The sequence below is a fragment of the Cupressus sempervirens genome, chromosome 3 (genome assembly GCF_028749045.1).
Source record: "Cupressus sempervirens isolate cs-2001-9-10 chromosome 3, ASM2874904v1, whole genome shotgun sequence".
Classification (NCBI taxonomy): domain Eukaryota; kingdom Viridiplantae; phylum Streptophyta; class Pinopsida; order Cupressales; family Cupressaceae; genus Cupressus; species Cupressus sempervirens.
In genome coordinates, this window is record NC_143120.1 from 664,301,421 (window position 1) to 664,315,572 (window position 14,152).

The 14,152-nt window shown below is 36.1% G+C and overlaps 1 protein-coding gene across 7 annotated transcripts in view; it reads right to left on the reverse strand.

Moving 5' to 3' along the window:
• The window catches only part of LOC149568454 (uncharacterized), a 334,059-nt gene that overhangs the window by 299,593 nt on the left and 20,314 nt on the right, over nt 1-14,152 (reverse strand). For all 7 annotated transcript variants that reach the window (XM_089821382.1, XM_089821379.1, XM_089821377.1 and 4 more), the window contains one exon: nt 10,476-10,538. In XM_089821382.1, coding sequence (XP_089677508.1) covers nt 10,476-10,538 — 63 coding nt within the window. The remainder of the gene's footprint in view (nt 1-10,475; nt 10,539-14,152) is intronic.

The window sequence follows — 14,152 nt, forward strand, 5'->3', positions numbered from 1 at the left end:
TTCCTACAAAAGAAATTTAGCATGGTAATAACATGTTTCTCATCATTTAATCAAATCAAAATTACTATAACAAGTATTCATATTAGCTGTCCATTTCCAATTTATATAACATCATAACAATAATCCATTATTCCAAATCCCACAAATTATGATGAATAAACAACACTTCCATTTCACATGAACCATAATGATTAACCAACTTAACTAAATTTATTCACTTCACATGAAGTTGTTAACGGCTATAAAGAATATTTTATTTTTAAGCAAATATAGGGATGTATCAAAATGGGAATGAAACATTGTTTATTATTCCCCCTTCAATGTAAAATTCCCACTCTTATATCATCGAACAATTTTGCATTACACCAAATATGGAAATTTCTTTCTATTCTTCATTTTCTTCTTTGCAAAGAATCATCCCAGGGGATCAAAGAAAAGAACAAGAGCATAATAAAGCAAATAAGTCTTATATTACATACAGGGATATAGTTAAGAGATTAAGGGATCGACTATGAAATAGACAAAATCCTACTCAAGAGAGAATAGTTGTCTCAATATTTTCCTGATCAACATCCTTCTTGATGTAATCTTCTTCTTTCTTCCTAACGAGGAGTTAAGGCCGATTTTCTCAAAAGTCTCTTTAATAGGGTTGTATGATGAAAGCTTCCTTTAGTTTTTTTTTTTGGTATCACTATGTTTCTCCTAGAAAGTTGTACACTGTTGCTAATTCTTTCTGATAAGATTAAGTCTTTAATTTTGCACTATTTAGCACCAAAGACGCCACAAAATCTCTAATTTCTCATATTATTGAGTGTTATTGAATGTGAAGCCTTCTTATGTGTATCACAGTATTGTACCAACATTCATGATATTAGCCATAAACCAATTAATAACCTTTATCAGTAGATTTAACTTTCATAGTGGCAATAAAAAGTTTAACTCAAGAAGAATATTGATATATTGCTATATTAACATTACCGTCCAGTTTGAGAAATGATTTCTTCTTCAAATGATTCCTTAGCATATATGCCCAAATTAAAGGGAAATCAACCACACTCAGTTTTCCCAAACTCTGTTAGCAATTATCATTGACGAATATTTATAATGTGAGCATTAGTATTTGGTCTTCGAAAATTGCTGCCAATATATTGCAAATATATATTTCTTATATGATTTTCCTTTATATAAAATCAACATGTGATGGGCACAAAGCCTGTTTCATCCAGCTACCTACCTGCTTTCTATACCATCTCATAAGTTTCTTCTGAAAATGGGGCATAAAGCAAGATTTGTACATGAGTCCCATGTCCATCATTTTCTTGTCTTTACTAGATCTGTCCACCTATTTTCTGCACCATATACTTGGTCTTTGTCATGGATCACTATGTTTAATCTGCAATTTGTATTTTGCTTCAATATGATTGTTGATTCCGATTATCACAATTGTATACCTGATCATTTTAAATTGTCAGAGAGCAAGCAATATGAATATGATCACTGTTGTAGAAATCAAGCAAGTTGTTTGCTCAGGTTTGCATGTAATCATCCATGTCATCCACAGAACTTCCTTAAAATGATGGTAAGATCTTGGGTTCATCAATGGTAATTTGTCACTCATTTCAATCTAAGGTACGCACTGAATGATTCAGTAACAATTACACAATCAGTCCTCAGGGTCCACAAAGGTCACCCAATCCATACATGCTCCTTTTCCTCATTCATTCCATCATGCAGCATGAAGCTTGTGTCCAGCACATACACTGCATTTTTCATCTGCAAAGCTAAGCTCTCCAGCATTGCATAGATTTTTGTTGTTAGCGGATATGATTTGTCCACAACAAAAATTCATTAACCTTAATCTTAACCTCAATCCAGCTGCATCTTGGCCTCTTTTTCAAACTTCTATCTTTCATATGTTTTCTCACCTTTGCAACATCATCCCACCTGACAGCTTCGGCATACATATTTGACAGTAATATATAAGGCCCAGAATTTTCAGGCTCCAAATCGAAAAGGTACTTCACAAAACTATCTGCTATGTCTACACTGCAGTGTGTTCTGCAGGCACCAAGCAGGGCTCCCCATACATCTGCACTAGGTTCAAGGCCATGCATTCCATAGCCAGCAGTCATTGCAGTCCATGAGATCGCTTTTTTTTCCAGTTATCTTATCAAAAACTTGTCGTGGCAAATAAATGTTTCCAAATTTAGCATACACATCTATAAGAGAGTTTACCACAATTCTACAGATTCAAATTCACTTCTGAGTGAGTAAGCATGATTTTCTTTAGCCTTACGCTCCGCACCTAAAAGTGCACAAGCTGGCAGAGAGCATGCAATGGTGACCGAACTTGGTATAACGTAATTGCCATATTGTCAATCAAAGTCTATATCAGCATTGGCTCCTTCAGAAAATATCCGCTATCAATAATTTTGTATATTAATGAGCAATCACAGCCTTTATAAAATGAGAAGTCTGATGCAAAAGTCCACATATATCGCACCAATAATAAGTTTCTTCTATCTTGTTCACAAATATCTTTATTTTCAAAAAACAAATCTCTGCAAATACTTTGTAGTATCTTGAGTGGCCACGATATTAGTTCTCTTTCCTCTAAAAACAAACCTGCTCCGGTACCATGTTAAAATGGGATAATCTTCATCTATGCCAAATGTATGTGATGCAGATTCAATATTCACAAATACTGAACATCAAAGCATAATTGCAGAACTCCAAATAAGGCAGACTATTTATTGATTTTGATGCTCTCTTGCCTGGCCAAGTATAAGTATATATATCTTAATAGAGAGACATATCTTGGATGGACGTCTCTCCTCAAAGTGGAGACATGTACACACTGTTAGCCCCTCTTTGAGGGCCATTGTTTTAAAAGGAATTTTGAAAATTCGAATTGCAAATGGTCTTGTTTTAATCGTTTAGGGCAGGAAGAGTTAGATTAAAACCCTAGTTATGATATAAGTGTTTTAAAACCCTTCTTTGCATTCTAAACCTTCGATTAGGGTCTTTTCCTTGCAACATGAGTTAACCCCTGTTATTTCTTTGGCCTTACCTTACCTACGGTTACGTCCTATTTGGTTTGTGTTTTTACTTATGTTTATTTAACCCAAGCGACTAGCTTTTTCTCAACCGTTTGATTCATCTCAGATCAATGGGTCTCACTTTGTCACTATTACAAGCTGTAGTCCTTTTGATTTTTGCGACAACGCGAGCTTCTAACACCTGCCCAGTGGGATCAAAGAAATACAACAACCCTCACAACCAATCTCAGCCTTCAGATACTATAAAAATCAACGCTTCTCGCTTTGTCGTTGTAAAAACTTGTGCATACTTTAACAATTGCGACATAGAGACATATTGACACGTGAACATAGAGGGACCAAGAAAAGGCTCTCAAAATGTCTCGTTATCATGGGCTAGCTGTCACGCCCTGACTATTTTGCAGCTCAGGCAAAGCATATTTTCTGGTAATTTCCTGATCATTGATCAAATTAAAGATCAACGAATGTCTTGTTCTCGCTATTGGGAGGTGCCCAAATTTTTAAGAAATGTGAGATTATGAAAGGCTACCATGTGTTCCTATGGGTCCCAAAAAGATGGAGAAATATGCAAAATTTTCAGCCATTGATCAGAAAAAAGATCAACGATCATTGTATTGTCATGATTTCAAGTTGCATGATATTTTAAAATGCAACAAAGCAAGCTTTTGACATGTGTCTAATGGGACCACCTAAGTACAATAATATTAATATAAAACATCAGCCATCACATGTAAGCCAAATCTAAGGTAGTCGCCAAATCGCTAAAAGGAAGCGGAAGGTATTTAACAAAAGCGATCATGCGACGTAATGACACATGGATATGGTGGGACCAAGTGGCTCGCAAGCTTCAAAAGAAATGATGTCATCATAAAACACCAAGTGGCACATCATGATTCATTCTTCATTTGCTTTATGCAGTATTCAAATGTTGTTCCCAGCCGTTGATTAAAATCAAGATCGACAATTGTCGCTTTGTCGCTAGGAAAACATGATCAAGTTTTAAATCTTGTAACATAGCGAGAAATTGGCACATGTCCTTGGTGGGCCAGCTTTGTAATGTCTCAACAAGCAGAATCTTGATTGTCCAGTTTGCAACAGATCAACAATTGTTGCATAATTGCAAAAGAGACATGAAGGTTTTTAACCAAAGGGAGACAGCAATAAGGTGACATGTGTCGCTAGTGGGGCCCGCTTTGTAAAGAAATACTGAAAGAGCCGCAATGTTTTCCTGAACGTCTAATGCATAGGTGATCAAGGGTTGTCACTATCTTGCTAGTTTAAGATGCACAGGTTTTAACGAAAGCGATAAAACAAGGAATTGCCACGTGTCCTAACAAGTGAAAAGATGACTCAGTACCAGTTTTAAATTACAACTGTCAGATTTCTTTCAGATCAACAACCAATTTTCAAATTCTATTGCATTACATGCACAGTTCGATTGTTGAAGACATTAATGGTAAATTAAGGCACCCCTTGTGCGAATGGTTTCAGCATAAAGTGTGTAGTCTATAACACATTTGGCACAACGCAATATAGGGCAAACGTGGCTTCTAATTTTTGAATTCTCAGATTGCAAATTGGTTGTGACAAAGGTGGTGTTTGTTGTAATCAGAACTGTCTAAGGTGCACTGGTAGGTACTTGAATATTGTTGTAGAAGTTCTGGTAAACATTTTAAGTTGGTAAAAATGCTGCCTCAAAGAGATTTCTCTAGGAAAACAGAGCATCAACATAGGAACATCCATGATGATTTTCTCGAATAACTGCTCGCCTCTACAAATGAAACTATTAAAGGGAGGGAATTGGTCCCGAAAAGCCCTAGGTCGAAAATTGAGTAAGGTTTTTTTGATAAAGGTAATTGGCTAAGAGATACAGAGACATCTACTGGTGGGTTAGAATTGTTTAAAAGATGGTTTTCACAAGGAAACAATGATACACCACTCAGCAACATATGGGAATTTGATGTTGGAAAATTGGTTATGCCAGGCATTTTCATGGATGTTGACTTATTGACTCCAATGGCCAAGAGATATGACCCTATATTGCGGATGGTAAAAAACCACTCTAGGGATAATTTGTTCAAGGTCACGTCAGAAGAGATCAGAGAAGCCTTTATGCTGAACCCCAACACCACCTTGCATGAGAAGATTGACTTTGATGATTTGCAGGCCAAGTATGATGCACAAAGGGGATACCTACGAGGAGGGTCATTGTAAGAGTATTTTGTTAAGGTAGGGCATCTGAAATTGGTAACACCATCTACCCCTAAGCCCCTTTTAAAGAAATATCTCAACCCTAGGACACAGGCTTTGTACATTTCCCTCTGTAAAAAATTTTGCATGGATGAACAAGAACATGTCCTAGCACCCCTAGTTTTCATGATAGCCCAAATATTGCAATATGGAATGAGGTCCATATTTGATTTTGCTTCCCATTTAGCTGAGGAGATACACAATGGTTCGATTGGCATCAACAAGGGTAAAGTAGACAAACCTTTTGGTTAGTACTCCTTCCTCATGTGCATGTGTTTGTTCAAAGGTGTTTTTGTATTTGGAAAAGACAAAAAATTGGAACGAGAGAGATGGAGAGAAGCTACCAACCCAATTATGGAGTCTGGATATGACTTGGGAAGCTACTGATGCCAGTTTTGTTTGGTTTGACCGGTATTTTGCATCGAAGATGAGGATGTTATTAGTCCAAGATAACCCTAGAATACCTAAACCTTTGTTGGAGCTGATTAGACCTAAAGATCATGCTAAAGAGTTGAAGGTCGGTCATAATTGGGGAAATATCATCCCGTATTCTGCCTCTACTGTTTTCAAAGTATATTGTTTCTAAGGGAAGCCTCATGTCTTGCCCAACCAAGTACCCTTAAAGGTAGGAATTGTGGAATTTTTTTGGCAAATTGGAGGTCTTAAAGAGATAGAATTGGTGGGAAGATCCAGAGGGACAATTTTCCCAAGCTTCAAAGTCACCCACCATTTTGTGATAACCAAGGGCAGATGGAGACACCAAGGTAAGTTTTTGAATAAATATCTGATGGATCAATCTCATTCTCGCTTTATAGATCCAAAGGGATTTTATTAAATGTTTAAGGAAAGAACTAAGGCTAAATCTTATAATCACATGTTCTACTATCCTGAGGATATAATCAGAAATGAGTTTTCTTTACAAGAATAGGAAGTAAAGAAGGAAAAATGGAGAGTTTTTAGTAGAGTTCTAGAATTTTTTGATGCTTTGGATAACAAATATGATCCTTAAGGGGATATAAAATTTTGGGAAGATAAGATAAATAAATTAATGACACATTTCATGGGAATAATGCAAACATTGAATGAGAAGGAGGTATTAATAAAGACATATCCAGATCAAGCCAAGGAGGTGGAAAGAAGAATGGTAAGTAAAGTTGTTATTAGTCCAGGACAATACACCCTCCAAAGAAAAATGTAGGATCACATCCAGTGCCAGTTTATCAAAGGGAGTATTCAGAAAGCCCATCTTCAGAACCAACAACTAAGAAGCAAAAGTTAGAAGTGGGATCTTCATCAAGGATGGAACTCACCCTCTCAAACCCCCATACATTTTGATAATGAGGACTCTCTAAGGGAGCAACAAAAACAAATGGGAGGCCAAGATGATGTTTTGATAACAACATCAAAAATAGATGAGGGAGTGCCTCAAGAACCTCCAATGTCATTAAGGAACCTTACAATAGAAGATTATAAGGGGAAAGAGATGGATCCTATTGTGGAACAGGTTGCTAAGAAGTTTTTGTCCAATGATGATTTTGTTAAATCTACGGCTTTCACTCGATTTTTGTGGAGTAATATTTCTGATTTTGAGGCAAAATGTAAGAAGATAAAGGCAAAGCAACCTAACAGACAAGACTCTGAGAATGAGGAAGAGATTGAGGCTGAACTGATGCATAATTTTGGTCAAATAACCCCTGAAGGGGGAAGACAGTTACTCAAGGATGCAGATGTTTTTATATTGCCTAAATGGGACATTGCTAATGCAATGATTTTTGATGCCATCAAAAAAGAAAATGATACCAAATTTAATACAAAAGAAGAAGTCAAGGAAGCCCATAAAGGGGTAAAATACAATGAGGATCACAAAGCCATGGTTATGTGGTCAATTTAGAAAAAAGATGAATCTAGACTTAGGAAATTCCAAATACAAAACATACAAGAAGCCTGGTCGTATATAGAGTAGCAGATGTAGGTAGTGAAAAACCTATGCTCATGAATAAGGAGGTGGCTAATTTCCATGTAGTAGTTACCAAAAAGGATAAGCAGAAGTGTATTGAGCTCAACACTAAGTTTGAAAAAGGGTTAAAGGCCTATGATGAAAGAGGAAGGAAGATAAATGAAATGGAGAAGAATTTCAAATTTGCAAAAGCAACAAGGAAAGAGGAAAATGGAGGGAGGGTCTAGCCAACTCATGATTGCAACATCCCCTGCTCCACCTCCGCTCAATAGACCTATTATTGATATCCCAAATTCACCTCAGCATCAAGAGCTCTATATTGCAAATGAGTTAAATGAAGAAAAGGCTAAACTCAGGGCAGCTCAAGTAGAGGTGCAATTGCAATATGAGGATAGAATTAGGGATGCAATCTTGTTTCTAGTTGATAGAATAAATATTGGCCCTTATTCCATTTGGAAATGTTAAATCTCGCAAGAATTTGGAGTGAGCTTGAGCATAATCAAGGTGCCTTGAAGACAAATTTTGGATAAATGGATTAGTAGAGAAGATGATATCACTACTCTATGTACCACTTTTATTGATAAGGTTGATGATCTGATTGAAAGAACATATGATCAAGCTACTAACTTGTTGGACTTTGATCTTAAGAGGGAATTACAACAGAAAAGGCTGAGAACATGCTTTTCCAAGTATCTCGGTTGGTGCTATAAGGCCTTGGTAACATTAAAGATAAAGAGAAATGGGGAAATGAATTGAAAGAAATAATGAGTATAAGGATGAATGATGTTGTCAACAAAGAAAACTATATCTGGTTTGCTAGAACTGTTGAAGAAGTAGTTAATGTCCAGATATTCTTTGATTCTTTCCACCGAGATTTTGAGAAAATAAAGAAGCTTGGAAAAGATAATTTGAAGAGAGAGAAAGAAATACTTAATTTTAACAAGCCAGATGACATAGTTTTCAATAAGTGGATGGCAGAATATTCTTCAGCTTCAAAGCTTTTATAGATGGCATCAAAGATTAAATCAATGGACAAATCCATAGCCACTGAAAAGAAAGAAGTGATTGACAAAGATATTCAGGTATAAATGGAAGAGATAGAAGGGGAAGTCCCATGGCCAGCTACCAAAAGCAGTTAGGGAAGGGAACATCCAATCACCAACTGAAGAAGCTAGAGAATCAGATAAAAGCAAAAAGGAGGAAAAGGTGACCCCACCATCTAAAGGGGAGCAAAAGGATGAAAGCAAATCATCAAAAATTGTTGAGAAAAAAGAAATAGACAAAACGGAAGAAGCCCCTGCCCCACCACAAAATATTTGATGAGAAACTACTTTGTTGTCAAGTAAAAAGTGTCATGAATGTTTTTCAGTTTGCTCGTGCTATGAGGATGGTGACATTTTGTCTTTAGTGTAACCTTTTTGTCAAAAGGACATATGTCCCCTATGCCTGAAGCTTGTTGCAACTCATGCTATATAAATGATTTCCCAAGGCAAGAAAAGGGGTCCAAAAATCATTTGGTTAAACTAGTTTTGTTCGTTTTCTGAGTCGGTCCATGTATATTGTATGGTGATTTTCCAAAGTGAGAATAAAATACATGGTTAACATTACTAAGTCTAGTTGAGTATCTCTACAAGAAATTTGACATTGAACTGTATATTTTTCAAGGAAAATAATACAAAGGCATTAATAGAATAGTTATTCAATCTGAATCTTGTCTCTTCTTTGTAACTTTTGATTTTTTGAGATTTGATAGTAAAGCTATTGAATCTTAGTTATGACTCTTTTTGGAATTGTATTTCAATTTATGTTTTGCTGATAATCCAATGGATTATGTAAATGCTCGATATGGGTTGAGTGAATTAGTGGTTATCATAAGAAGATTCTAATGAGAATGAGATTTCTAATTGAATATTGATTTCTTTTCACAAAGTGTTGAGACAGATTTGATAATAAAATGTTAAGTCTCTATGAGATAGCAGCCCAATGGATAAGGCACTGGTCATCAGCAAAGTTGATATAGCCAGGAAGTTCATACAGTGTATTCTTTTATAAATCAAATCTTTTAAAGTTTCTTTGTTGAAGATCTGAAAGTGAGCCTGTGCTTGATTCATGGAATCTTAGGGCTCGATAGATTAGCTATTTGTCATTCCTTTGATAATCCTAGAATTAGAAGAATATGAGGCAAATCATCTGTTATATTGGAATTCATATTGAAATTTGAAAATTGGAGAGAGAGAGAGAGAGAGAGAGAGAGAGAGAGAAAGTGAATTCTCAGATATACTTATCATGGTTTTTAGCCAACTCCTAGGTATTCTCTACTTTTAAAAGGTTATTAAAATTTTGTCAAATCAGAAGCCAACACACACAAGACATGTCTCTTCACAAACTGCGATTAGTTATGATGATAAACCAATCTCCAATCGGTGTCTATTATTTAGTTTCAATTTAATCAAACATCAACATAATGTCGCCGATGTCCATGGGAGATTAACTCAGACTTCGATCTGATTTTATATATACCTATGAGCAGATTATATACTCATGACTTGATCACATATAAGAACATGAAATGTCAAATAATAGATCTGTATGAACAGATCGAAGATATACTTGGAGAAGGATTACAGATTTCATGAATAACAATATAATGATCTGCATTCTAATATATATGTGTATGTAATAATATAACCATAGTGTATTATGTATGCATATATGTTACAAGCATATCAAGACTATATTATCATCTAATTTATCTGACCAATGCTAATTCTTAAAAATTTACATGTCTGTATTTTTTTTGGTTAAAAAACCTCTTACCTGAACAAAGTGATCACAAACAGCTTGCATGCTTAAAATCTAATTTACAAATCCGTGTCAGATGCATACGAAATCAGTCTGCTACATGCTGAGATATGAATTTGTTTCATACTTACACTCAGTGTCATAAAGGACAACCCACCTAACTTTTCCAAAGCTAAAAGTGCAAAGGAAAACACAAAAAACTGTTTCCTATTGATTGACCTAACTTTCAGCAGCTTTGAGCATAATAATTACGTAAATCTTTAGAGTTGGTGGAATACAAGTTAGAACCAACAGGGAAATAGGTGAAATTATGTCCACACACTAAAGAAAGTAATTCCTTGGAATAACTCATTAAATTCAATACCTCAATATTACATATTTAGCAGAGAGATAGCAGGAATTTTGACCTGTATGGACATTTGCCCAAACCACTGCTGCAAGTTTTCATCCTTTATCTTCTTGGACAATACCTGCACTCATAGCAACCATCATTATATCAAGAAGTAGGATGTTTGGTCAACGAAAACAGATATTTCTGAGCATAGATGAAAGAAGAACATTTTCAAATAACATGTTTACCATATTATCAACTCTGTTTGTCAGCTAACTAAAACTATATCAAAGTTCCCAAAGGAGTACCCAAGTGAGAAAGAACTACTAGTGAAAAACATAAAACATCAATCATTGAGTCTCCTGTGCATGGAAGTGGTTAGAAATCCTACCAAACCACATAAGAAAGAAAACTTTCCATGGAGGAAGGAAGCTAGCAACACATTACCTGTGTTTTTTATTCAAAACATGTCAAAAGAAAGATCCATAGCTGAAAATGTATCAAAAGCAGGCATAAATATATAGCCACGTCGACAAGCTATGTTAGGGGGAAAGAGAGACACATTAACTGCAATTGGGCCTCAAAAATATGTCAAAGCATATCCTATTCTAAAAAGGTTTCATAGGCACTAAAATATAACAGCAAGCAAGGGACAAAAGATACATTGAAGGAAAAGTCAGGATAAATAATCAAAGCTAGAGAAAACAGGTTAGTACAAGGTTAAAGAGGGATACAAATTAGTACTATATGGAGGAAACACTAAACACTGTGGATGCCCTATTGGTCTAGTTATGGAAATTCTATCTTGCAGAAAAAAGAATTTCCATAACCCTTTTGGTTACTCATGTTTAAAAAGGCCAGCAAAGGAACTGAACACCTATTTATCACTCGAGAATTTTCCACTGCTTTATGATGTAGGTTACCTCATGACTGTCAAATCCAATGGGCGATATCAGATGGCCCTTGAGCATTGTCTCAATTGAGTGTTTGTTTCTGAGGGAAGGCAACAACTAGCAATAAGATGCAAGTAGTGCTTTCTTTACTTGGACCCTACAGTTTTGATAAAAATTATAGGAATTTGAAAAAAGTAGATGGATCTTGGAAGTAATATTTAGGGCTGAGTATGGAAATATCAAACTACTAGTTGTAAATATCAAAGTTGCATTCAAAGTCAGTTGTTGCCACTGCAAATTGAGAAACAAGGAAGCTGCAAGAAAAGATAAGATACGATAAATAATTAAATTATTCATGTCCAACAAGATACCACAAAAGGGTCTAAGGGACTGAAAGCGTACAACCAAGGCAACTGCCAACAACAGGAGCACCAAACAGTGTCCAGGAAAAGAACAAGCAAGAAAGCAAAAGAACCAACAAGGGAAAGACTAGAGGTCCTTTCTAAGCAGGAAAAAGGCCAGCACCGAAGGATACAGTCCAGGGAAAGGGTGAGCCCTGGATCATCTCAAAGTACCACTAGAGGTGGGGTGCCACGACTGAGTGAACCCACTACAAGGTCTCACAATCCTGGTGTCACTGGAAGTAGGAGGATTGAGCAGCCGCTTCATGCCCCAGGCTAGAGACACCAGCAAGAAAAAGGAAGCGGTAAGCTGGTCCAAAGTCTGTCTCGAAGGGAATAGATCCTGCAAAGTGTGATCATGTAGTCGCATGGCCTCCTGGAGATGAAGAGCAAGACATCGTCGATTGATGTATCCAAAGAAGGATAAAAGGGATCTGCACTCTCAGAATAAGGAGTGAAACCTCCCCTGATCTCGTAATAGATGGAACAACAGCAGATGAAATGAGTCTCCATTTGGCCTCTGCCAAGCCACAAAGGCGGCAAATCTGGTCAGCTCTATCAATCTAATGGTTCATCTGGATGCAGAACTGGTGCAAACCAACTCTAAAAGAACCCAAGAGATGCGGAGAGCATGACTCCAGTGCCATGTCAAGTAGGAAAGGCGCACAATGACCCCATCCTGAATATCCATATAGTGATCAGCATAAAAGGCCACCCTCGAACAGAGACCTCCCAGACAATTGCTCATCTATATTATGAAACTCAGAACCACAATCATCATCTATAATTTAAAAGTAAAGAATTTTAGGACTTGAAGCTTCAAAAAAATCTAGATGAGATTATTCTACTAATATTTCTCCCACGTATGTTATTAGCATACCTTTCAATTAATATATAAATTAGAAAATACAGCAATTAACCTTTCTGTAGAGATTTAGAAAATAATAGACCATGTGTATGACAGTTGAAGAGATTCAAAACAAGTAATGCAAAGGATTAAAAAGTGAGTTAAAGTATGATTGTAATCATGAGGAAGGAATGGATAGTCACAAATCTTAAATCACCTCCATATTTACATCATCATCACATCCATATGACTTTTCAACAGTTTTTTTCTCTGTTTTGAATCTTGAGCCCCCATAATGCTATTTAATGATCATGAAATTCAATTGGTTATCACGATGCCTTGGCTATGCTAATGTGGCTTCCACGTTGACATATATCCCTTATTTCGAAAGAATCAACAAATATATTGCTATAATGGTTACCAGAACTTACCAAGATTTTTATTATTCAAGATTGATGACTCTTCATTCCTAAAGTTATTATTCTTGAATCTTCATAAAAAGACATCAAAAAGGTTGATAGAACCATTTGTGTTTCCCCCATTTCTTAGGGTCAACAGTTGGGGAGATTTGGCGTACATGCACACAGCCCACCAAATTTCCAAACTGGACTGTGGTGTTGTATGAAGGACCTTCAAAACATAATTAATCTGTGTATGGAAACTTAGCCCCAACTGATTTCATAGAGCATCAGATAAAACCTTTTTCTTGAAGAGGCTGCCCTTCACATCTTCAGTGACTATAAGTATGTTTTGCATGTGCAAAGACAGAGGGGCATTCCATATAAATGTAATAAGTTATAAGCTATAGCAGTCCAGATCTATTCAAGCCAGGCACATCCTGCCATGATGATAAACTTTGAAGAGATAGTAATTGGATGGATGCTCGAGATTGAAAATATTTTGAAGTCGACAGAGATAAACGCATTCCATATAAATATAGTATGCTAAGAGCTGTATGTTAAGATAATATCTTATACTTTCTATAATAGTCAACTACTTGTCCGTAGTCCGTCTTTCAGTCTAGATAGGAATGTTTCCTATCCCGTCTCTTTTTTCTTCAGTCCAGATAGGAATGTTTCCTATCCTGTCTCTAGTTTTGTTTCTAATTCCGTCTTCAGTCTACGTTGTTTCTTTTAGAAACAACGTCCTTGTAATTCTTTATAAGGAACACATTTGTTCCTCTGTTAATAAATCAATCATCTGGAAATCCGTCAATCTACCAACTCTTCTTGAATCTTGTAACATGGTATAAGAGCTATTACTTAAATTTTTTCGAAAAAATTTATAATTTCTTCGTGAAATTATTTGTTTAAATTTTTTCAAAATTATTTCTGTTGAATTCCTCTAAAACCCGCTTAGGGTTTTCAGCCTAGAGAAATTCCCGAACTCGGGTCTGCCTGTGTTTGTTCAACACACTCTAGCCCCATTCATCCATGCACATCGATCATTGAAGAAAAATCTGCCATTTTTTATCAAGAAATCTGAAGTTTTTTCAAGCCTTTTTCAGCCAGGGCCGTTTTTTTTCGAAACCCTAATTTTTGGGGTCGAAAAAATATTTTGTTTGCAGATTCTTGATGGGTTTTTGGAGAACTCAACTGGGTTGTCATCCGTT